The sequence below is a fragment of the Natrix helvetica genome, assembly GCF_964273705.1.
Source record: "Natrix helvetica genome assembly, chromosome: 13".
NCBI lineage: Eukaryota > Metazoa > Chordata > Lepidosauria > Squamata > Natricidae > Natrix > Natrix helvetica.
In genome coordinates, this window is record NC_138557.1 from 16,640,446 (window position 1) to 16,665,521 (window position 25,076).

Below are 25,076 nucleotides of genomic sequence, written 5' to 3' on the forward strand. Positions count from 1 at the left end.
GCAAAAATTAAAATAATTTTTATCTATTTTAAATAATTAAATAGAATTGTTAAATTGTCCTGCAGCAAAGTGTCCTGGCAGGTGAAAGGCTGGCCCCATGCTGCACTGCCTCTGTCTCTCCCTGGAACAGCTACGAGTTTAGAGGGGATATTTTGAGAGTGGGAAAGTAAAAGACGTCAGAGACCCCGTGTGACCCCCACCCTGCATTCTGAGCCAGGAGAGCCAAGAGGAGAAATGCTTAGCCATGCGCTGAACATTTGGTCCCCTACCTAGACCGACTTTGATTCTGAGTGGCTTCGTGCTGGACAGGAGAGCCACACAGCAGATTCTTGTGAATGAGCCAAGAAAAGCATCCTTTCCCCACAGGCTCAGGCTCAGCCAACCCAGTACAGCAGGGGTGTCCAAACTTGGCAACTTTAAGACTTGTGGACTTCAACTCCCAGAATTCCCCAGCCAGCTCTGCTGGGAGTTGAAGTCCACAAGTCTTGTATAGCATTTGTATGAGATTTATATTGTGTGGAGGGGGGGGGGTGAAAAGGGGAAAATTTGTTTGTACAAAACTCTTTTAATAAAAAAAAAAAAAAAAAAAAGAAGTCCACAAGTCTTGCCAAGTTTGGACACCCCTGCAGTACAGGTAGCCCTCGACAGTTCATTTAGTCACCAAAATTACAACGGCAGTGAAAAAAGTGTCCTATGACCATTTTTCACACTTATGACCATGGCAGCATCCCCATGGTCACCTGACCGAAATTGTAGTACCCTGGGGTCCCCTTTGCAACCTTCGGAAAAGCAAAATCAGTGGAAAAGCTGAATTCACTTAACAACCGTGTTACTAGCTTAACGATTCCAGTGAACAATCTTAACAATCGTGAAATGGGGCAAAACTCACTTAATCAATGTCTCACTTAGCGAATGAAAGCTTGGGCTCAACTCTGGCCATAGGTTGAGGACTCTCTCTCCTCCCTTTTTCTAAGCCGCCATACAAGAGCACGAAATCGCTTGCAGCAGGAAAGGATCCGCTCTTCCGCCCTGAATCACCCCACAGTCAGACTTACCGATAACCGTCAAGACCTCGTTCTCAATGTCCGCCTTGATGTGTATCCGGCCTCGGCGCTCGGTGTGGTCTGTCCCACAGAGACTCGGCACATTCATCACGCAGCGCTTGTGCACATTCATCATGCAGGCTGAGCCAGAGAGAGAAAAGTCGTCAGGCCCAAAGGGAAGACCAGCGAGGGCGTCTCGGGGGTCCTCCGTGGGTGGGGCTGCCCTGAGAGACCCTCTGCTCCTTCCTGAAAGGCAAGGCTGCGGGAGGCTTGGGGGCACTCCTCCAATCTCGGAGGGAGGGAGGGAGGGAGGGAGGGACTGTCCCAGGGAAGCAGGCGTGGCCTTCGCCGCTTTCGGGCCCAAGGGCAGGACAGAAACCAATGGGGAGGAAATTTGCAAGAGACCTCCAAATTCAAAAGGAGGAAGATGTTCTGACTCTCAAGGGCTACCAAGCAATGTGAAAGCCTCCTGGAGTCACTGGGGCTCCGTCCAGACGAGAGTGGACAGCCAGACATCTGGGATGATCTGAGGATTCCTGCCCTGGACAGAACAGGGGCTCAACTAGTTTTTCTATGAGACATACAAGATATCCAACATTCTGCCATGCTGGGGAAATGCTCTTGAAATCTGGAGCCCCTCAAAGGGCTAATAGAGACTTCTTTTCATTGCACTTCCTTCTGCCTGTTCTTCCAAAATGTTTCCTTCCCAGGGAAATCTGAGAAGGAATACTATTGGGGGGGGGGGGGAGGAAGGCCATGCCCTCCCACATGCAGATTGTGCCCTACCCCACTGATATTTAAGAGCAACCACAGAGCAACTCCTGCTTCGAACATTAACTGGGGTTCTTCTCCCTGTGGAGCCCCTAGGATTTCCTAAAAGCCTGGGATATTCCAGGGGTGCAGCCTTTCTCTCCCCCCAGCCTGTTCCCAGTTTTCTGAATGCCTCTCCCGGGGACTTTCAGCTCCACTGGAAACAGGAAGCAGTGACAAGAATCCTCAGAGATGCATTTTTCTGCATTCCCTCAGTTACCATGTGAGCCCAGGCAAAGATGTGCCTTATTTAGGAGGCTGCTGATGCCCCTTCTGAAGCTTCCTTCCTTCTTTCCTGCTTGGGTCCGAATATCTGGGGGGAAACTTTTTATTCCTTCCTTGGTCTCTGACATCTCTGCGTGCATTAGGCAGGGGGCTGCAATTCATAAGGTGGGCACGAGGGGGCTCCCTAAGCTCATATTTTGTGACTGCTAGCTACCTTTTCTGCATTGGGAGTTTTCAACTTAGAATCATAGAATCCTAGGGGTGGAAGGGACCTTGGAGGTCTTCTAACCAGCGGTCACCAACTGGTGGTCCACAATAAAATTTTGGTGGTCCGCAGAAAAATTATTTGCATTTTTTATGTTGCACCAAATACTATTTATCTTTTTTAAATATCCATATTAGTGGTCCGTGGGATTTAAAATTATGGATTTAGTGGTCCCCGGGGTCTGAAAGGTTGGTAACCCCTGTTCTAGTTCCTTTGAAAACATTTCACTTCCCATCCAAGAAGCTTCTTCTTCAGAGAACTTCTTCTGAACAAACTTCTTGGATGGAAAAGCAAAACATCTTCAGAGGGGGAAAAAAATCAAGGAAGTCCAGTGGGGGAAAGCACCTTTGGGGCAAACATGACCTGGAGCATTCTGAATCTCCACAGACATGGGATTGAGAAAGGACCCCCCGACACAGAAGTTCCCGTACACAGAGGCTCCTCACCTGCAACAGGTGAGAGACAAGACCGGCAGGGACTTCCTTGCATTCACCCACCCCGCAGGCAGCCCTGTTTCCTCGGAGGCAGCTCTCTTCTCTGCTCATTTATTATATTCTCAGGATGTCCGAGCTGCAGTTGCCCAGGCCCACAGCTCCCCCACGCAAGGAACTCCTCTGTTCCCGGTTCTCCCACCTGCTACACTACCCTCACAAGGACCCGTGCGAGAACAGGTGAACAGAGCAGGGTGTTTCCCCAGGACCAGACCTCAATGGCTGGGACTTACTGTCGCATTTCATCCCCTGGTGGATAAGTCCGTACAACAAGGAGCCGCAGTGATCGCAGAAGGTTGGGCTGGAATACGTGTGGATTTTGAACTTGTGTTTGCTCCGAGGGTCCTGCAGGGAGAGAGAACGGTCAGTCAGGTCAGGGGCCCCTCAGAAGGTTCCCCCAGATCTATAAGTAACCGCTTTCTGGCATGCAGCATTACTAAGACAATTACTCTTCATGCTGGAAACCACTGCTGTGCTTTTTCGATCACTCTCATTCGGTTGGGTACAAAATAGAAGGTTTCTTCATTTATTTTTCCAGAGAAGGAGGCATGTTCAGGGACCCTTGCATGGGTGCAATCTCCTCTCGCTCCAGACTGGCTGGAATCTCCCTGACTGACCCCAAAAGGAGATGCATCCCTTGCACCACGAACCGTGGCCAGCAAAGGAAGCTGGGGAGGGGGCTGAAAAGGCGCCCCAATCCCAGTGCTATCAGTGACTGAGCTCCAAAACACAGTTTGACATAAATTGGAAAGCATCTTTAAAAGGTGGAGGAAACTCTTTTTGCCATGGATTGGACTAGAAGACCTCCAGGGCCCCTTCCACCTTTGTTATTCTGTTAAATCCAGTCTAGCAAATGGAGAGCAATCTGCAACACCACCTGATCAAGAGGTTTTTGCTGGCCCAGAGCCTCCAGTTCCCAGTAGCAAAATGCGAGCCAAGTCTCTCCTAGTCTGGGCTGTGTAAAAAAAGCCAACTATCCAGGTATCCAATGAGCAACTTCCTCCACTGCACTGGAGGAAGGACTTGTAGCACAGTTTGGGACAGAGGCCTCTCTCTTTAACACTGCCCTGATTTTCACGATTATCTGCCCTGCGTTTTCATCCTTCAAGGCCCTTTCTCTGCCAGTGGCCATTCTTCCCAGGAGCCTGATGCAATCTCATAGCAAAGCTGCTCTCTAAAAAAAAAACTCCAGGGAGGGGAGGGGGTGAAACCAGTCCTCCCCCCCTTCAGCCTTCACTCAGGGGCTGCTGTCAGGAAGCAGCAGCCACACCCAGCCTGTGGCTAATGAGTGGGACTCCACGCCTGTCTTCACATGAGCTGCACCCACTCAGCTCCAAGGCCCCCCTTCTGTAAAGGGGAGCGAAGAAGAGAAGAAGCTGCTACACCCCAGAGCCTCAACTTGTCTTTCATTTCAACACCGCCAGTATTTCTTTATTCTGAAAAGCAAAATGCCAGTGGAAAATCGTTTAGTGCCTATGACAACACTTAAGTCAAGTCTCTTTATTTTGGTCCTTGACCAGCTTTTAACCCTGAAGAATCTAAAATTTTTACCAGGCAGATCGAATTTTGAGAAAGTGAAAGGCAAAAATTGCACATCCATCCCTTCACTGAGCACCCCCTTAACACGGAGAGCGATTTGGGTTGAAGCCCTCTGATCCAAAAGGCAGCAGACTATAAGATGCCTATCAATCTTTTCCCAATCTGCTGCCTTCCAAATGCTTTGTACTACAATTCCCATCTCCCGTGTTTTAGTCTCAACGTCCGGCACACATGAGCCTAGAAAGACTTCCTTCTTGCAGTCAGATTTTACATGCCCTGATAAAAAGGCCTGAGGCACAAGGGAGAAGCGACAAGAGGAAAGGGACGCAGCCGAGGTGGGGCCACCTCAAGGCCTTCTGAGGAGTGAATGACCCGGGCAGGCGATTGTTAGCAAAGGCATCTTCAGGACAAGGCCCATCAAGGTTTCTCTCTAGTTCCCATCAAGGGAATTGTGCCAGCACCTTGCTTGAGCCCACAGCAGAAACTCCACTGGAAGAGAGGGGACAGCCATTTCTCCACAATGGTCTAGGGCAGTGATGGCGAACCTTTTTCTCATGGCATGCCAAATTGTGCATGTGCATGCTATCACACATGTATGCGTGCCCACAGCAATTCAATCCTCCCCGCCCACCTGTGCATGCATGCACAACCCCTCCCAGGCTCCAGAGGCTTTCCTGAAGCCTGAGGAGGGCAAAAATGACTCCTCCTGGAGGCCCTCCAGAAGTGGATTGTTTCCGAACTTCTGATTGGCCCGTTGGGACCATTCTTTGCCCTCCCTAGGCTTCAGGGAAGCCTCTGTAGCCTGGGGAGGGTGAAAAACAGGCCCAATGGGCCAACTGGATGTTCGTGCCCTCCGGAAGGCTGAAAATCAGCTGATGGCCAGCATGACAGCAAATATGGATCCATGTGCTACCTGTGGCATGCGTGCCATAGGTTTGCCATCATGGGTCTAGAGTCTCCTGCTTGAGACCTCCTAAGGCCCTGCCTCACCAGTCTTCTCGAGAAATCAGTACTCTTGAAACGAAAACCATTTCAAAAGGAAACCTTTATTGGAAGATTGGGACAGCAAGAGATGTAGGCAGGAACTAAGATTTCCCGCTCAAAACATTGGATGAAACCACTGCAGGCAGAGCCCCTCCCAAAATCCAACCCATCATCGAGCCAATCCCGAGGAGTGAAGATGTTATGGGAAACTCAGGCTGAGAAGCTGAAAAACGCCAGTCTCCAGGGCAATGCTGCCATTCTTCTCCAGAGACAAGATAAGGCAGCTTGCCCCAGGCACATCCCTTTCCCCCCTCCCAAAGTCCCGAAAGTTACAGGAAGGCAAAACAAGGAATAGAAACAGAAACTCCAGAAAGAGATTCCCCAAGCCTCCCTCCTCCCACCAGAATGACAGCGTCCCTATAGGAATCTATGGGACCTCCAAGATCCCTTCCCTTCTGTTACTCCGTTATTCTGCTCGTTTATGGAAGATATCCCTTCACAGGGAAACAACCCGTCTAAAGAGGCTGCGAGATGGAGCCAGTTTTATGGAAAGGGCAAAGCAGCAAAGAACAGGCAGAGGCCAAGGTCAAAGGCTCTGGCCTTGGACGTCTGTCTGTCCCAACCAGCAGGTCAATGGCTCCTCTCCTCTGGGAACCGAAGGAAGTCAGTATGAAGGAGAGTGGAGTGGAATCCTTCATCTGCAAGGATGTTCCTTGTAGAGCCGAAGGTCTGGAAAGGAGGCTGGAAGTGCCGTTCAATGCGTGCCTACAACACTCCCACTCCTGAGGGGGCTACACAGATTCCCCCTCCCCAATTTAAGGCTTCCTTTGTGGGAGGAAGGGTTCGTCCCGCCTCACCTGGTTCTTGCAACACAAAGCAGAAGGGAGGGGAGAAACCTACCTGCTACCAAACAGTCCCAGGGCTAAGGCTTTATGAGGAAATGAGATTTTGAAGTGGGATTAGCTTGAAGGCTAAGAGGCAACTAAAGTGATGGAATCGAATCCCGGGGCTTTCTTGCCGATGAGTCTGGGCTGACCTAATCAGGGTAGCAGGCCCTCCAACCTTGGGGAGATGAAGCTCTAATGGAATTTCACCTTCTCAAACTGTTGAACGGTGATTGCAAAGTTAATTGCTTCAAACTCTACAGAGCCTTCAATCTAAAGCAACTTTGCTCCAATTCATTAATGTTCCAGATGCTCCTTTTAATGGCTGGGCTGACAACTGAGTAATGAGAAGCCGGGGAAAAAAATGGGGGGTTAACAACAATTAACCTCTTTTCGGCATCCATCAAACCCTCTAAATCACCAATTAAGCTACAGTATTCTGAGAAATGCCTCTGCTTCCAAGGAAGACGAGAGTCTTTCAGAGGCCAAGTAACATGAGGCACTCCATTGGAGGACCAAGGGTTAAGTTTATGATGGGCTCCTTCACCCTTCTTGACTTCTGGGCTTCTTGTAAAGAAGGCGAGCCAGGTGGATTTAGTCTTGATCTAGGCAGCATTGCAGATGAAGCCTGACTAAGACCCCACTTGGAATATCGCCTCCAGATTTGGTCACCATATTATAAAAAAAATGTTGAGATTCTGGAAAGAGTGCAGAAAAGAGCAACAAAGATGATCAGAGGGCTGGAAGCTAAAACATACTAAGAATGGATGCAAGAATTGGGTACATCTAGTTTGTCAAAAAGAAGGACTAGGGGTGACATGATAGTAGTGTTTCAATATTTGAGAAGCTTCTAAAAAAACAAGGTGTCAAACTAATTACCAAAGTATCTGTAGGCAGGACAAGAAACAATGGGTGGAAACTGATCAAGGAGAGGAGCAACCTAGAACTAAAGAGAAATTTCCTAACAGTGAGAACAATTAACCACTGGAATGGCTTGCTTTCAGAAATTGTGGCTCACTGGAGGCTTTTAAGAAGAGACTGAACAGCCACTTGTCTGGAATGGCATAGGGTCTCCTGATCGAGCAGGGGGTTGGGCTGGAAGACCTCCAAGGCCCCTTCCAACTTTGTTATTCTTTTAAATACAGTCCAGCAAACGGACATCAATCAGCAATACCACCTGATCAAGAGATCAAGGTTTTTGCTGGCCCAGAGCCTCCAGCTCCCAGTAGCAAAATGCGAGCCCATTTCCTAGTCTGGGCTGTGTAAAAAAAGGCAACTATCCAGGTATCCAATGAGCAGCTTCCTCCACTGCACCGGAGGAAGGACTTGTAGCACAGTTTAGGAGAGACGCCTCTGTCTTTAACACTGCCTGCCCCTGAGCCCTGATGATAACAGAGTGCGAGACTGTGGTTTGGGAAAACAAATGAGGGATATTTTAAAGCATGTTGCAATATAGAGTACTCGCTCACTGTCCTTCAAAGTAAAGATTCCCCAGGCAGTTTACAACAATAAGTTTGGGAATCACAACCATAGTAATAAAAAAGGACAATATATAAGTCAGAAAGGCACAAATACATAGGTCCCTTTGGAACTTCCTGTCCTCAGTGCTGGGGGAAACGCAGAGAGTGGCTGCTTTGCCAGTCCAGCCATACGAAGGCTCCAAGGACTGCAGGAACACAGTCTTTCTTGGCTTGTTATGGGGTGGTGGGAGAGGCATCAAGGACAAATCAGCTGCTCTCAGCAGCAGAAACAACCCCAGAGTTTCCTTGGCAAAGATAGAGCCACAAGCGTGAGAGCCCAGGACCAACCAAGGACACTTTCTGCAGGTGTCGGCCCAGGCATGAACTGTTCTCAAAACAGAAGAATGATTCATAATTGGAAAATGTGACCTGTCCAGTGGGGGGGGGAGGGGAGAATCTATTCTTTAACTATGCAATATTGCATGGGGAAAGCTAGAAGCTGGTTTTGCTTTCAACAGTGCCGGAATGATGTACTCAATAAAGTTTTGGGATTTCAAAGTTCCTGAGAGTGTCTACCAGAGGAGGGTTCCTACTGGTTTGGATCAGTTATGCCAAACCAGTACTGGTATGCCAGCCTGGGTCACAGAACTGGTGGTGACCACTGGCTAGCCACGCTCCCGAATGGTCCCCCAGTCACTGATCACTCGTCCCACCCCACCCCATCCAGTCTCTGCTTTGCAGCTTGCCTGCCTGAAGCGCTGTGCCCCTGATCTGTCTGCCAGGTAAGCCTGCAAGTCACGGCTTAGCTAGCTGCCCCCTTCCCTGTTGCCCTGCCATGCTTCCCTGCCTTCCACGCAGCCTTCCCGACGTCCCCATGGCCAGCTTGCAAAGGCAGGCCAGCGGAAGGCTGTGTGGAAGGCAGGCAAACATGTCGGGGCTGCAGGGAAGGGAGCAAGCAGCCAACTCCCTTCCCCACAGCGCTGCCATGCTTCCCTGCCTTCTATGTGGCCTTCCTGGTGTCCCCGTGGCCAGATTGCAAAGGCAGGCAAGCGGAAGGCTGTGTGGAAGGCAGGCAAGCATGGCAGGACTGCGGGGAAGGGAGCAAGCAGCCTACTCTCTTCCCCGCAAGTTTGCCTGCCTTCCACGTGGCCTTACAGGTGGTCCCCCATGCCTGCTTGCCTTCCGAGGTTAGCATCCAGCCCAGCCAGTGGGTGGGCAGGAGGCCCTTAGTGAAAATGCAGATGCTGTGCTGGGGCTTAGAGGGGCAGTGGTGGCGGTGCTATGGGAGGGCAAGTGGACATCCCAAGGCTGCTGCACATGCACCCACCCCATTTCTGCAAACGCAGAGCCCCCCCCCGATGTAGGGCGATCCAAAGAGGGGAGGGGGATGCTGCAGAAAAGGCCACCTTACACCTGACCCATGTGCCTCCCGTGCTGGCTCCGCGGTGCTTCAGGCTCCAAAGCAGCTCATGGGTTCCCACCTGGTCACCTGCCTGCTCTCTTTGCAGATCGGCCCAGCTGACCACCGGCACCACTACAGGAACTCAGCCCGTGGAGTCTGGTGCTCCGGGGAAAGTAGAGTCGGCCATGGCGCCGCTTCCCACTGGTGAAGAAGCAGAGCGAGAGGCACGGAAGCTGCTGGCAGGTGGATGGGTGGCAACCCCTCACGCAGGGAGTGGGCCAGGCCCAGCCATGCCACCACGGAGCCCATGGTGCTTTCCCTTCAGCCTGGACGGCATCGCTTCCTCTTGACAAAGACCAGGTCACCACACTTGTAGTGCAGTGCCGTTCGCTTTCGTTTCGCTGCGGGAGAAGGAAGAAAGCGAACGGCAGTTCCGCAGTGGTGCTCCGGGAGGGCAGGTGGACGTCTACAGCCAGGCAAGGAGGGAAGGAGGGAGGGCAGTGAGAGCGGCAGTGGCAGCCCCTTCCAAGCGCAGCACACAGAGGTGGCGGGCAAGGCGGGCAAGGCAGGGCAGTGCGCCTGTCGCTGGGAAGGTGCAGCAATCACTTGGCCAGGGCCACCTTGGCGGGGGCTGCATTGGCCTCTCCACCCACACCATGTTCCGCTTCAGCTGGCTGCGTGACTACAAGTGTGACCACCTGGTCTTTGCCAAGGCAGAATAAGCCACACCCACAGAGCCAACAGTATAAAAATTTGAAAGGCACCCATGGTGCCTACGTTTGTTGGGTTTGTTGGTTGGACTGTTGACACAGAGTTCCTTTAACGCAAGGGTGTCCAAACTTGGGAACTTTAAGACTTGTGGACTTCAACTCCCAGAATTCTGGGAGTTGAAATCCACAAGTCTTAAAGTTCCCAAGTTTGGACACCCCTGCTTTAACGGTTCCATGTAGGACTCAGCCTTCAACCTTCAATAATAATAATAAATTAATAATAATAATTTTATTTGATTAGCCGCAACCCTCTCCCGAAGGACTCGGGGCGGCGTACAATCAAAACAGATAAAATACAGATAAAGACACACATACATACATAAAGAACAAAGACATATACATGTGCATGGAGGAGGTAGACTCATAAGTGAAAGACAATTAAAAACACAATTTAAAATCCCATTAAATAAAATTACTGAATTAAAAAACCCATCAGGAGCGTTATGAAGTTATGATTGAGTCAGGCCGGCTATTTGGAATAGGTGGGTCTTGAGCTTTACACGGAAGGAGCGGAGGTCAGTAGTGGTCCTAATATCCGGGGGGAGGTCATTCCACAGGGCTGGGCCCGCCACAGAGAAGGCTCTGCTCCTAGGCGCCGCCCCATGGCACTGTCTGGTGGACGGCACCTGGAGAAGTCCCTCTCTGTGCGAGCGGATGGGTCGTAGGGATGTATGGGGCAGAATACGATCCCGCAGGTAACTAGGTCCTGAGCCATGGAGCGCTTTAAAGATCGTAATCAAGACCTTGAAACGCACCCGATAGACCACAGGAAGCCAGTGCAGCTTGCGCAGGAGAGGTGTCACATGGGAGTACTTAGTACTCCCCATAATCACCCGCGCGGCCGCATTCTGGACCAACTGCAGTCTCCAAGTGCATTTCAAGGGAAGCCCCATGTAGAGAGGGTTACAGTAGTCCAGGCGAGACGTCACCAGCGCATGGGTGACTGTGCGTAGGGCGTCCCAGTCCAATAGGGGGCGCAATTGGCGCACCAGGCGAACCTGGTGGAACGCCCCCCTGGCCACGGCTGTCACATGGTCATCCATGGACAGCCTGGCATCCAGGAGGACGCCCAAATTGCGCGCCCACTCCACGGGGGCGAGTTGAATGCCCCCAATGGCCAGAGATGGGATTAACTGGTTGAACCGGGGGGCCGGAACCCACAGCCACTCCGTCTTGGAAGGGTTGAGCTTGAGTCGGTTGTCATCCATCCAGACCCGTACGGCTTCCACACACCGGGACATCACTTCGACGGCCTCGTTGGGGTGGTTCGGGGTGGAAATGTACAGCTGAGTATCATCAGCGTACAGATGATATCCCACCCCGAAACCACGGATGATCTCACCCAGCGGCTTCATGTATGTGTTGAACAGGAGTGGCGAGAGGACTGACCCCTGTGGCACCCCACAAGTAAGGGGGCTTAGGGTCGACCTCTGCTCTCCTGCCAACACACGTTGCGTCCAGCCAGAGAGGTAGGAGCCGAACCACCGCAAAATGGTGCCCTGGACCCCCAACCCCTCCAGTCGGTGCAACAGGATACCATGGTCGATGGTATCAAAAGCTGCCGAGAGGTCTAATAGGACCAGGATAGAGGAACAACCCCTATCTCTGGCCCTCCAGAGATCATCCACCAACGCGACCAAGGCCGTCTCTGTACTGTGCCCGGGGCGAAAGCCGGACTGGCGCGGGTCTAGATAATCATTCTCCTCCAGATGTCGTGGGAACTGAGAAGCCACCACACTCTCTACAACCTTCGCCAAAAAGGGAAGGTTGGAGACAGGACGATAATTGGCCAGCTCCGTAGGGTCCAGGGAAGGCTTCTTGAGCAAGGGTCTCGCCACCGCCTCTTTCAAGGCGGCCGGAAGAGACCCCTCAATGACTTTCTTTTCTTTAACAGAGTTATTGTTAAAGATTTTTACATGAGTAGAAGATACGTATATAAAGGAAAATTGCGAGAAAGACATTACGTGGTTATATTCTTCCTATAGTCTTCCTGTATTCAATCCCTTTTAATCAGCAAATCCAGAAATCAACATTTTGGATTCTTCCCCCCCCCCCCCCCGCCTCATTTTCAACAAAAAGACCATAAAAGATTTCCAACCTTTTATAGAAGTACTTATTGTTTTTATCCCTGATCAAAGAGCTCAGTTATGCCATTTTTGCAAATTCTGACACCTTCATAATCCACTCCTCCGTCATGGGTTTTCAATTATTCCTCTATTATGTATTCATCATGCTGCAATTACCATATACAAAAATAATGTTTGGGCGGTTTTTAAAATTGGCTATCTGTAAGTTCCAATAAAAAGTTCTGATTTCATCTGAAGATTTTATCTTTAAAATGCTTTGTTAACCTCCTATGCATCCAATCCTTGCTTGCTTTTTCACAAGTTCACCGTGCATATGTCACTTCTGGTTTTTCACCTTTCCGATACTGACTAGTATAACTTTATACATCACAGATTAGGAATGGCTAACCTTTTTCCCAGCGCATGCCAAAAGCGGGGGGAGCACAGGGGGGGTTGTGCATGGGTGTGCCCCATAATTCTATGTGCGTGAACCCCCCCCACGTGCATGCATGCATGTCACACCCACACACGCATGCGTGCGGAATCTCCCCCCCCTGCTTTCTGCGTGCAATGGACCCGTTTTTCACCCTCCCCAGGCTCCAGAGCAGTGTTTCTCAACCTTGGCGACTTTAAGTCCTGTGGACTTTAACTCCCAGAATTCCCCAGCCAGGAGTTGAAGTCCACAGGACTTAAAGTCGCCAAGGTTGAGAAACACTGCTCCAGAGGCTTTCTAGGGGCCTGGGGGGGGGAGGCCTCCCCCGGCCCCCCAGAGGCAAGTGGACCTGCCGGGGCTTCCTGAACTTCCGGTTTGCGCATTGGGTTGTTTTTCGGCCTCTGGAGGCTTCAAGGAAGCCTCCGGAGAGCGAAAAATGGCCGAAAATGTACGCGGAAGTCAGCTGGCCAGCGTGCAGGCCTCGTGTGCCCTAACAAATGGCTCTGCATGCCACTGGGGGCACACATGCCACAGGTTCACCATCACGGTCCTAGATTAATTATATTGTCTTTCTAGCTATATTAAATCTTCCTCTTAATTGTGCATATGAAAACTGTTGAAAGCCAAATCCCTCCGCAGGGAATTGTTTTCTTGATTTCTCCATGTTCCTGTAATATTTTGTACCAACAAACCTTGACATGTTAATCTTTTTTTTTCTTTTGCCTGCTGTTTTTTTTTCTATAAAAAGCTTCTTTACTGAAAACCAATAAAGGTATTTTCGGACACAGCTGAAGTTTATTCCATGTTCTTAATAAGGTGCTTCTAACATAATGGTTTTTAGCCTCTAACCTTAACTTTAACTTTATTGAACCATAAAAAGCCATGCTAACCAAAGTCTTTCTAATTCCAACCTTATCTTGTTCCTCAACAGCATCCACTCTTTCATCCAAATTAAGGATGAAAAATATGAAATAATATAGAATTCATATTAATAACTATAAGACCAAGATGTTTTACTTTTTTTCTATCTGAAACCCAGCTTTAGCAATCAATTCTTTTTAATAATCCATCTCATACTTTTTCTTAACATCTTTATTTTGTCATTATTAATTTTAAAACCATCTCATTATTTAATTTTAAAACCATCTCATTTTTATATAACCACGGCGGCTCAGCAATTAAGACTCTGGGCTTGTCGGCTGGAAAGCTGGTAGCCCATCCTCTCCCCAGCTCCTGCTTACCCGGCAGTTCGAGAGCATGCAAATGCGAGTAGATTAATAGGTACATTTGGTGGGAAGATAACACTGCTCTGTGACATCATGCTGGCCACATGACTGTGGAATTTCCTTTGGACAACGCTGGCTCAATGACCTTGAAACGGGGATGAGCAGTACCTCCGGTTTAGAGCAGGGGTGTCGAACTCAAGGCCCAGGGGCCAGATCCAGCCCACGGGGTGCTTAGATCCAGCCCATGGGGCTGCCCCGGAAACAGCAAAAAACCAGCCCCGCGGTGCCTCTGCCAGTGAAAATGGAGCTTGGGATGGCCGCCACCAGCCTTCCCAGTTCTGTTTTTGCTGGCAGAGGGTTGCAGGAAGCCATCACAGGTGAAATCAGAGTTCGGGAGCCCATTTTCCCTGGCAGAGCATTCGCACCCCTGAGACGAGTGACGTTGAGCTGGCCACCCCCACCCCCACCCCCGAGATCAAACACAACCCCGATGCGGTCTTCAATGAAATCAAATTTGACACCCCTGATCTAGAGTCAGCAACAACTAGCAGAGTGAAATCTGGAGGGGGACGCCTACCTAGTCTTGCAATAAAGCAAATAAAAACACAAGATACATAACATAAAACAAAAATAAAACACACAGCAGCTGGGCACAATCCGTTCCATGCAACCAGGGGACAGGCGCTAAGCCACGCCCAGGGCTCCAGACCTGAGCACAAAATCACAGGGCCTCCTGAAAGGCCAATTGGGATGGATGGGGCCAGTCTTAATTTGAGTGGGATGATGATCCAAAGGACGGGGACCACAGCAGAAAAGGCTCTCTTTGTGGGCTTCACCAGCCACACCCCCTAGCTGAGGGGACCCAGAGGAGGCCCTTCCCACCCGGTCAGATAGGATGGGCAGAGGAAGCAACCAGGTCCAAAGCCATGAAGCCCTTTAAAGGTGACAACCAACACCTTGAATTCCACTTGGAAGCCAATGCAATTGTCATTGGGTAATCCCCCCCCCCAATAATTAATTTTCATATATAAAGTCTTGCAAGACATTTTTCATCCTATCAGATACAATCATAAATATTTTCTAATCAGTACTCAGAAAAAAAAACGGTCCATCCTTTCAACACATCGGGTCTCGAATTTAGGAAGTAATTATATATATTCACCCCTGTCCAACGATCAAGTTTTTCATACTCCTCATTGCATTAAAGAATCTCTGCAACATTTGCCACAAATCATTTGGCTACTCAGCGAACAAGCATGGCATTGTCCGCATATAAAGCAAACACACACACAGGTGTCAATAGCTAACACACTTTCACATCCATCCATCTCTAGAGACATTAAACAGCCAAAGGGATATCATACATCTTTGTTTTATTCCAGAGGGTTCCAAGCTTGGCCACTTTAAGACTTGTGGACTTCAACTCTACGGTTGGCTGTAGAATTCTGGGAGTTGAAGTCCACATGTCTTAAAGTGGCCAAGGTTGGAGTCTCCTGTTTTACTCCCTCCTGACTGCTGAATCATTTGGCCAGGGCTCCAGTTTTGCTTTCGTCATAAAGAATTCTGATCACATACAGCAACCGACCTTTCTCTGCTCATTGCACAGAAAAATCCCATAATTCGAGCCTGGGATTATTTGCCACGTCTCAGGAATACATTCTGGGGATGCAGAGTGCCAGCAGGCATCTTGTCCTGTCACAGGGATCCCCCATCCTCTACCTCAGCGCTGACCTCTTTTTCTCAAGCGAAGAGTATCTGATCACAATGCAAACCGATCACGCGTCTCTGCTTTCTAAATAGCCTGAAACCAATTTGAGTTCAGATTCTGTAAGGACTGCCCATGTTCTCCTTCTGCCAATGTCTGGAGCCAAGCCTGAAAACCCGGGTGGCCTAGATTTCATGGGGGGAGGGGGAAGTCTCCTTGGCACCCCCTCTTCACATAGTGCTGCATAGGCATACATGGAGATGGGGGGAAGCCCCTTTCTCCCCCCCCCCAAGAGACAGCAGAGGAGATTCCCCACCCACACGCTCCCCCACATCTGGCCCAGCCTTGGTGTCCCTCAGATGGATCTGCTCCCCTCCTCCTTCATCTGCCCCCTCCAGCCCCCCTCCTCCCTTGGATTCAGACAACCTTCACTGGCATCTGCCTTGGCTGCCTCTGCTGCACCCTGCCTGCGTTTCCATTTTTGCTGCAGCAGCACTGAGTTCTCTCTCCCTTCAGCAGCTAAAGCCTGGTAGAGGCTGGGAAGGGGGCTGCACAACGATTGATCAGGTGCCCCGGAGCCCCATGGATGCTAGGATCAGAGCCAACGACGCTCGTAATGCAGCCCAAGGATGAGGAGGGAGCAGAGTATTTTAGCATGACTGCGACTGCCACGGCCAAAGCCCTCTGCACTCTGAAGATAAGCAGCCTCCGGCCTGGTTAAATGCCTGGAGGAGATCTCAGGGCTGCAGATTAGACCGGGGAGCTGACCAAAGATCCTGGAGGGAGCCATAACCATTTCAGTCCCCAGAAAATGAGGCAGAGACCTGCCCATGACCCCCCCCCCCCCCCGCCAGGAGTTCAGCTCAGCTGGAAGGAGTCAAGACTGGAGAGAAATTCCAGAGGGGAAGAAGAAGAAACTCTTCTAACGTGCCTCACAAGAAGATGTTGCTACCCAGAAAGGAGCCAAGTTCTACTGGGCCAATGGGAAAGAGAAATGATTCCCAAAGTTTCACCCACAATTGTCCTTGGATTTCATAGAGAAGCTGCCTTTTAGACCCCCTTTTACATCTGGCTTGGAAGTTAAAAACCGGTGGGGAGGGGGTGCCCCAAGTCCTGGTGGGTTGGCACAGCAAAGGCTTCCCTGCCCTGCATCCAGGCATCACCCCAGGAAGAGAGGGATTTGACCCCCTCCGAAGGCTTCTCTGCCCATGCTACCTTCCCAGCAGGCTGTCAATCAAGGGAATAGAAAAGAGCTTTGCTATCTGCCCCACTTCTAAAGCCAGGGGTTCCCCCAGTCCTGCCTTTGGGTAATTCAATGGCTATTGAGACCCATAATTCTGGATAGGAAGAAATGATAGGGCTCCCTGGGATCTGCCACTGCAAAGCCCATGGGGTGGGTGGGGGGGCTAAGTAGCCTCTCATGAAGACCACGGTGAGATCCTGCCTGCAATGCAGTCTTTACTCAGAAGGAAGCCTGACTCGGGACTCCCAATGGACCAGAAACCTGGGCCTGGAACCACTCTGGAAAGGAAATGGAGCAGATCCAGCTGTTTCAGGGCTCCCAGCTGGCATTGGGCCAGGCTGCCAATCCGCTGCTGGACCAGCCGCTTTGCCTGCAACCCCAGGAAAATGTCACCGGGCAATGTTCCCTCCCCAGCTTCTTCTCAGAAATGAGCAGCCAGCCGTCCTCCCTGGGGGGGGGAGGGGGGACAGGCAGGTGGATGGCAGTGATTTGGCAGCAGCCCCCTCGATTGCTTCTCAAGTGACGTTCAGGATTCCAAGCTGGTAAAAGATGCAATTAATGCACATTACATTCCTGGAACTAAAAGGCATCTAAGAATAAAATGGGTGCTATTCTCTATATGGAGAGAGGGGGGGAGGGGAGAACTGAAGCGCTTTTAATAAAATCATGCCATATTATCTAAGAGATAGTTATGGGAGGGAGGGAGGGAGGGAGGAAAGAAGAAGGGAGGGAGGGGGCAGGCAGGCAGGCAGGCAGGCAGGCAAGGAAGGAAAGAAGGAAGGAAGGAAGGAAGGAAGGAAGGAAGGAAGGAAGGAAGGAAGGAAGGAAGGAAGGAGAGGAGAGAGGAGGGGGAAGGGAGGGATATGTTGCTGTATGTTTATATGGACAGGATAGAGAAAAGGACAATGGAGCCCGATGGAAGCCAGTCAGGCTCTGGACACATTTTAGGGCACAGCAATTGTCAACATTTGGGGTTTTTTTTCTGAACAAGCTTTCAGTGTAGAATTTGTCCCATCACAAGTTAAAATATAACTGCAAATAATGTTGAAGGTCTTTGTTTTATACGTGGAGAGGAAAATCATGACTTTTCCTTTTTTTTTGACAATATTTGGACAAGAGTATCACGGGATGCCATGTTTAAAATGAAGTGTATCCAGAGCCCCGCCCACTGCCCTCCCCAGTTCTATCCCCACATAATGGGCTCCCCGAGTGCAGGAATTTGGCTGCAAAGAAACATTTGGGGAAATCAAAGCCGCAGCATCAGGCGGAAGAGGGGCAGCCAAGCCAAAAGTCAATTATCACACAGCAACTGTTAATGAGACAAAAGCTGCAGGTCGGCTGGCCACTTTCAGGGTCCAAGGCACCCCCCCCCCCCAAACCAGGTGCAGAAAGCAAACATCAGCTCTCCTTGTTGGGGGGGGGGGGCTGTCACATTTTTCCAACATGAAATAATATTTAGGAAATGACCATATTGGTCATTTGTTTCCCCGCCTTTTCCACTGCAGGGAAACTAATGTTCTATTTAACTAGATTGTTCCGTTTTAGTAAGAAGCAGATCTAGGCATGTCTTAAATGAGCCTTGAGATTTATCTCGAATCCCATGGGAGCTATTTTTTGGACAGAGAAAATGAATGCATAATCAAAAGACTTATTATGGTTTACCCCTGGAAATCCAAACATATGGCCTCAACTATTTAGTGGGTTGCATAATTGATTAATCTAGATAACTATAATGAATCATGGCTTCAAATTATCAATATATTTATGTCTACAAAATACATTTTGCATGTTTTTGCTTATTTTCAGTTTCCTTCTTTTGTAATTTTGTTTATTCTTTTCCTTCATTATTTATATTTAGTTCATTAAAAATGAAAAACAAAAAACAGTTTGGTCTCCTTGGGCAATTAAATCAAATGCCAGGAGGCCCATTTGGGAAGAAAATCTCCCTCATAAAAAAGGCATGCAGGAACAGAAGGGAAAATGGAAGCTGCTGACAAGGTACAGAAACCACCAGGAACAAAGGAGTAAGCTATCAATCAATCAATTAATATCCCACCTTTATTATTTTTATATGGGCTTAAGGATGCTTCCAGGACCCAGGACCCCCCTCCCAAAGCTTCACAGGGAAGGCTTTGCTCATTCAATCATCTATGCAAACCCAAAGTAATTTATGACCTCTAGTCTCCACCAGTTTTATTAACCTCAAGAAATCTCACTATATAAAATGATTACACTCTAAAAAGAGGATTGCCTTGTTATTCATTTAATAATTAATAAATAAGCGTAAAATACTAAATTTGTTACTTTAATATTTGATAACTGTATTTCGGCTTCACTGGCTTCCTTGTAATATAATCCACAACTGTGTATTTCATTTTATGTATTTAAATACATAAAAAGTCCACCAGATTACAAGAACACAAGCGAGCAGTTGGCCAAGGAAATCCAAAGTCATTGGTAGTCTCACATTGCAATGAACAAGGACATATTTTCAATTTTGCAGTTACTAAGATTGTTGGCTGAGCAGGGACAAAAATAGCCAGGGAAATGATTGAAGCTGGGAAATGGGCCCCTTATCAGGCAATAAGAGTGCTGATTTACCATCAGCTTATCAAGTATTTAGGAGCCCAAGGCTTGGCAGCACAAGGAAACCACAGCTAATGACTTAATGGCCAGCCATCAACACACCAATGAACAACAAAAAGCAATAGCATTGGCACTAAAACTTATATACTGCTTTACAGTGCTTTACAACCCTATCTAAGTGGTTTATAGAGTCAGCCTCTTGCCCCCAACAATCTGTGTCCTCATTTTACCCACCTCGGAAGGATGGAAGGCTGAGTCGACCTTGAGCCTGGTGAAATTTGAACTGCCCAAATTGCAGGCAGAATGCAGTACTGCATTCTAACCACTGGGCCACTGTGGCTCACACAGACAGCCACTGACAGTGAAGCATCACATAAATTGTATACATAGAATAGCCAAAGGCACACATCTGGTCAGAGAGAAGTTCCCTGAGTGACGTGTCCAGCACAAGTCCGAAAACTCGGAAGACGCAATCTCTGATCCTGGTGACTGACCCAGGTTGAGTCCTGCAAAAAGACCATCGTTTCCCCAATCTCTCCAAAAGCTCCATGGCACAAAAGGTGAAGAACTCCTGATTTGGGATGATGGGTGGTGGCGGATGGACTTCTTGGTTGTCACCAGCACCACCGCCTTGAGTCTCTGCAGGAGGCTCCCTTGGAGGTTCAACTTGTCCCAACATTTGGGAGATTTAAGAAAGCAATCAAAATCCGTTTATTTCAGGAGAAGAAGAACTGGGACATTTTCCTTTTCTACTATATGGATGTTTATGGTGACAGACATCCTGTGGTAGCCTTTTATTTATTTCTTATTTACCCCATTTACATATCGTTATCTTTATTTATTCATCACAAGGTATATATTAAGTTATATATATTATAGTCCAGTTCACCCACAAGACTGTAAAACTGCTCGGAGGTGGTTAGCAACTGAAATAAGTCTGATAAAACTTGTAAAACACTACTTTATAAGGCCTTGGTAAGGCCACACTTGGAATATTGCATCCCGTTTTGGTCACCACAATATAAAAAAGATGTTAAGACTCTAGAAAAAGTACAGAGAAGAGCCACCAGGATGATGAGGGGACTGTAGATTAAAACATATGAAAAATGGTTGCAGAAATTGGGTATGTCTAATTTAATGAAAAGAAGGACCGGGAATGACATGATAGCAGTCTTCCAATACTTGAGGGGCTGCCACAAAGAAGGGGGAGTGAACCTATTGTCCAAAGCATTCAAAGGCAGGACAAAAAGCAACAGATGGAAACTCATCAAGGAGAGAAGCAACCTTGAACTAAAGAGAAACTTCCTGACAGTGAGAACAATTAAGCAGGGAACAGTTTGCCTCCAACAGTTCAGGACCTGGAATAAAATCTAAGTTCTTTTCTTTTTCCTCTCTGCCTCTGATTACTCAGCTGGACTGACAAGGCAACACTTCTGCAGCTCCTGAAGGATTTACGTCTTTCATAACCATGACAGAGTTATGGACGTCTGACTCGAATAGCTGTTTTTCTCTAAAAGGATCTCTTGGGAAGGCCTCCCATTAAGAGCTCTTATGTCCTGTAATCAAATGAAGTCGAAGGAAATAACTTGTTATGATCCTGTCCCAAAGCTCTTGGTTGAGAGTTTATTAAAATGCACATTATGTGGACTTAAAACACTTGGGATTAGAAGCCTAACCAGCTTCAGAAAGAGCCCAATTCTGCCAACTCTTGTTATGCTGAAAACTGCCCAGAGTTGTTTGACACAAGATGGGAAGGAAGGAAGGAAGGAAGGAAGGAAGGAAGGAAGGAAGGAAGGAAGGAAGGAAGGAAGGAAGGAAGGAAGGAAGGAAGGAAGGAGGGAGGGGGGAGGGAGTGAAGGAAGGAAGGAAAGAAGGAAGGAGAGGGAGGAAGGGAAGAAAGGAAGGGTTAGGGTTCAGTGGAATGATTCCAGTGGGTCCCCTCTCTTCAACAGAGAAGGGGGCAACTGCCAAGGTTCTCTCCAGGATCTGGCTTTCTAGTGGCCTTCTTCTCATCAGGATGCCCACAGCAAGGAAAGCGGAGCCTTTGCCATGCCAACAAGCGAGAATATAAGGTTAACTGGGGCATTATCCAGAACCTTTGACCCTGCAGGATTTCCCACTGGTGGGACAGCTGTCCTGGGGCTGGCAAAGTCCAGAAGGAATGCAAAAGGGGCAGATTTGCTTTGAATCGCAAACCACGGCCCATCCATCCAGCCCCTCTCAAGGCGAAGGAGGTCCTGCCCATCAAACTGCTTTCCAGCCCTCTGGCAACTGCTATCAAGGACAACAAGGAATGAAATCAGAGTCAAACGTGCCCTCTTGGGGAGCTAAAGACAGCGGTCACAGCAAAGGAATTAAATCTGATTCATTCCGGTTCCCAACCAATGAACGGGGGTTGCTGGGGGCTTTGTTGCCTCGCAGGGAAGAAACGTAAGCGGGGGAGGGGGAGGCCTTGCATATAAGCCTCACCGAAAGAAAAGGCTTTCCTTTCCATTCACTTAAAAGCACCAACCTCGCACCCTCTTTGTGGATTCACTGTCCAGCAGGTGTTGCACGAAGGTATACCATCTTCCCCTGGGACACCAAGACATAGAACATAGAATAACAGAGTTGGAAGGGACCCTGGAGGTCTTCTAGTCCAACCCGTTGCTCAAGCAGGAGACTCTATACCATTTCAGACAAATGGCTGTCCAATCTCTTCTTAAAAATCTCCAATATTGGAACAACTACAACTTCTGGAGGCAAGTTATTCCACCGATTTATTGTTCTCACTGCCAGGAAATTTCTCCTTAATTCCAGGTTGCTTCTCTCCTTGATTAGTTTCCATCTGTTGCTTCTTGTCTTGCTTCAGGTGCTTTGGAGAATAGCTTGATTCCCACTTCTTTGGGGAAGCCCCTAAGATATCGGAAGACTGCACAGGCATATGAGCATCTCAAAGAGCTTCCATCAGAAGTGAATCTCTGGAGGGCCACCAGGAGGTTCATTCTTGAATTCTGCATTGATTAAAGATGAAGAGGGGGCAGGAAAATGGGTGGGATAGCTACTAATACACTGCCCCCAACTTCCACAAAATGCCATTTAGAGGGGTATCACACAAAAAAATGTTTTTTAATTGTTCTCACTGTTAGGAAATCCCAAAGGTGTTTTTTCAAGAAGCAACTGGACTTTCTTGTTTTTCTTTGAAGATGTTTTGCTTCTTATCCAAGAAGCTTCTTCAGCTTCAGAGCTGAAGAAGCTTCTTGGATGAGAAGCAAAACGTCTTCAAAGAAAAAACACATACTAGAAAGTCTAGTTACCTCTTGAAAAAGCACCATTGGGACAACCCTGACCTGAATGACGGAGAATCTCCATAGACATTTAGTTTGGTCCAGGTGCGTTGCTCTGAGGGGATCCCTTATGTTCTGCTTAAATGGATGGATGGATGGGTGGATGGATGGAAGAGATGGGGACCTGAATTGAATCTGTAGAAAGAAGACACCATTTCCAAAAAGCATCTTTGGGACTGGACCAAACTACTTTTTCCCCATAGCCTGCCCCAGAGGATCATGGAAGACATGAGTTGGGAGGATTTTAGAGGTCTTCTAGACCAACCCAAGTGCAGGAATCCACTAAACCAGCATTGTGGCTGACAGCCCTCTATAGGCCTAATCACATACTTCTTGTCCTTCTGAGAGGAGCATTGCCGCATCACTGCAAATGGTTTTGCAGACGGCTTGGAGAAGTGTAAATAACACAGTAGAATTCTCAAAACTGAAATGCCATTTGAAATGCAAACCTTCAGAATATGCAAATAGGTCTGTAGATTCCTTTCCTTAATTAAAACAAATATTGCCCTCCGGTTAGGTCTGGTCTAGCCAGCATATTTAGAAAGTAATAGAATGATGGGTTAGAAAATATTCTTAAAACACGGATGGCATTTTAGTGTTTCGATTGTTTTTGTGGTTTGTTGTTATTATTGTTTGGTTATTTATTTGTGTCTGCTTTTGGAAATTTTTAACTGTGTGAGCCACCCCTCAGTAACAAAACTGAGATGGGCATTTATACCAATTGAAGAAACAAACAAATAAATAAATAGTATGGACAGAATAGCCATTTGTCTGAAATGGTGTAGGGTTTCCTGCCTAGGCAGAGGGTTGGACTAGAAGACCTCCAAGGTTCCTTCCAACTCTGCTATTGCATTGTATTAAATTGAAGCCAGATGAGTGCTGGATGAAAAGAAGACCCCATTTCTCAGGGGTCAACCTGTACCTCCAGACTCTGCATGGTAGCACTACAGGAAGCTACAGTGGTGAAAAGCATAGTCTCAGATTTCAATGCCACTCCTCAGGAATGTGCGATTGTTTTGACTTGTACAAAATCTCATCCTTTACACGGCAGAAATTGTACCGCTTTGTACAAATAATTAGGGAGTAAGCACGAGCTCTGAGGTTTGATGACTATCAAAAGGAAACATTTTAAAATAACTCTTTAAAACGAAAGATGAACCTGTTTTGTTCTTAGAGTGACATCCTCCGTCAGCAAAAGATGTTCTATTTGAAAGTAAAGATAGATTTCTTGAATTTGATGGGTTAACAATGGTGGTTTCCTTGACATATTTTGACTTTTAAATCAGCTAAAACTGGATTTACAAAGCAGTGAAATTAGTGTTCTGAAAGTTCACAAAAAAGTTGAAGTAACAACTTGAAAACTTTGTTTATGGACAAAGCAAATTGACAAGAGAAATATTAAATCCTCTTTTCAACATTAACTGAATTACGGAAGAAATATGGGGAAACTAATACATGAGATATGAGATATGAACTTCTATCAAACTGAAATGATGCTGGAATAAATATACATTAGCAACCCATTTATCATTAACCCCCAAGATGAGAAAAATACCACTGACTATATCAGATATAAATTCACTAATTGAATTTGCCTGTGATGTTGGCTTAAAGGAAATATTGAAAACATGAATATTCACATAAGTATGAAACTGCTATTTCTTGATGTGCAACATATAAATATGACATGGCTTTTCTTCTTTCATTTTCTTCAAATATAAGTATAGCAATAGCACTTAAGACTTATATACCGCTTCACAGGGCTTTACAGCCCTCTCTAAGCGGTTTACAGAGCCAGCCTCTTGCCCCCAACAATCTGAGTCCTCATTTTACCCACCTCAGAAAGATGGAAGGCGATCAGGATTGAACTCCTGGCTGTGAGCAGAGTTAACCTGCAATACAGCATTCTATCCACTGTGCACCATGGATGGATGGATGGATGGGAGGGAGGGAGGGAGGGCCATAGCACTTAGACTTATATACCGCTTCACAGTGCTATTACAGCCCTCTCTAAGCGGTTTACAGAGCCAGCCTCTTGCCCCCAACAATCTGGGTCCTCATTTTACCCACCTCGGAAGGATGTGAGGTGAGATTCGAGCAGCCAAATTGCAGGAAGTCGGCAGTCAGCAGAAGTAGCCTGCAGTATTGCACTCTAACCACTGTGCCACAAAACAAAGATTTGGTTTCTTTGACTCCAATTACACTGGACCTTTGTATGTAAGTATCAAAACAGGGGAAAACCCCAACTCCCAAATAAAGCTATATGGCTATGTAACGTTGGATAAATTCTGCGAAGCCTTCCCCAACCAGTAGCCCTCCAGTCTCATCTTTAAAAAAATCGAGAAAGATGAATCCTCTTTTGCTCTAGGCCAGCACCTCTCAACCTTGGGAGCTTTCAGGTGGGTGGACTCCAACTCCCAGAATCCCCAGCCAGAAAGCTGGGAGTTGAAGTCCACCCATCTGAAAGCTGCCAAGGTTGAGAGTTGCTACTGCACTACAAAAACCGTTCCAAGCCTTAGAGAGTGGTAGCACTAGGAAATTCCTCCTAATCTCTTTGCATGTCCATCTTTGTGCTTGCTGTGACCTTAGGATCAAGAGAGAAGAAATCCATTTCCTCT

General features: G+C 47.9%; 1 protein-coding gene across 2 annotated transcripts in view; it reads right to left on the reverse strand.

Annotated features, from left to right (window-relative positions):
* The window catches only part of PRKCB (protein kinase C beta), a 236,150-nt gene that overhangs the window by 132,645 nt on the left and 78,429 nt on the right, over positions 1-25,076 (reverse strand). For both annotated transcript variants that reach the window (XM_081965393.1, XM_081965392.1), the window contains exons 4-5: positions 3,068-3,179; positions 1,056-1,184 (exon numbers count right to left, since the gene is read on the reverse strand). In XM_081965393.1, the coding sequence (XP_081821519.1) occupies positions 1,056-1,184; positions 3,068-3,179 (241 nt within the window). The remainder of the gene's footprint in view (positions 1-1,055; positions 1,185-3,067; positions 3,180-25,076) is intronic.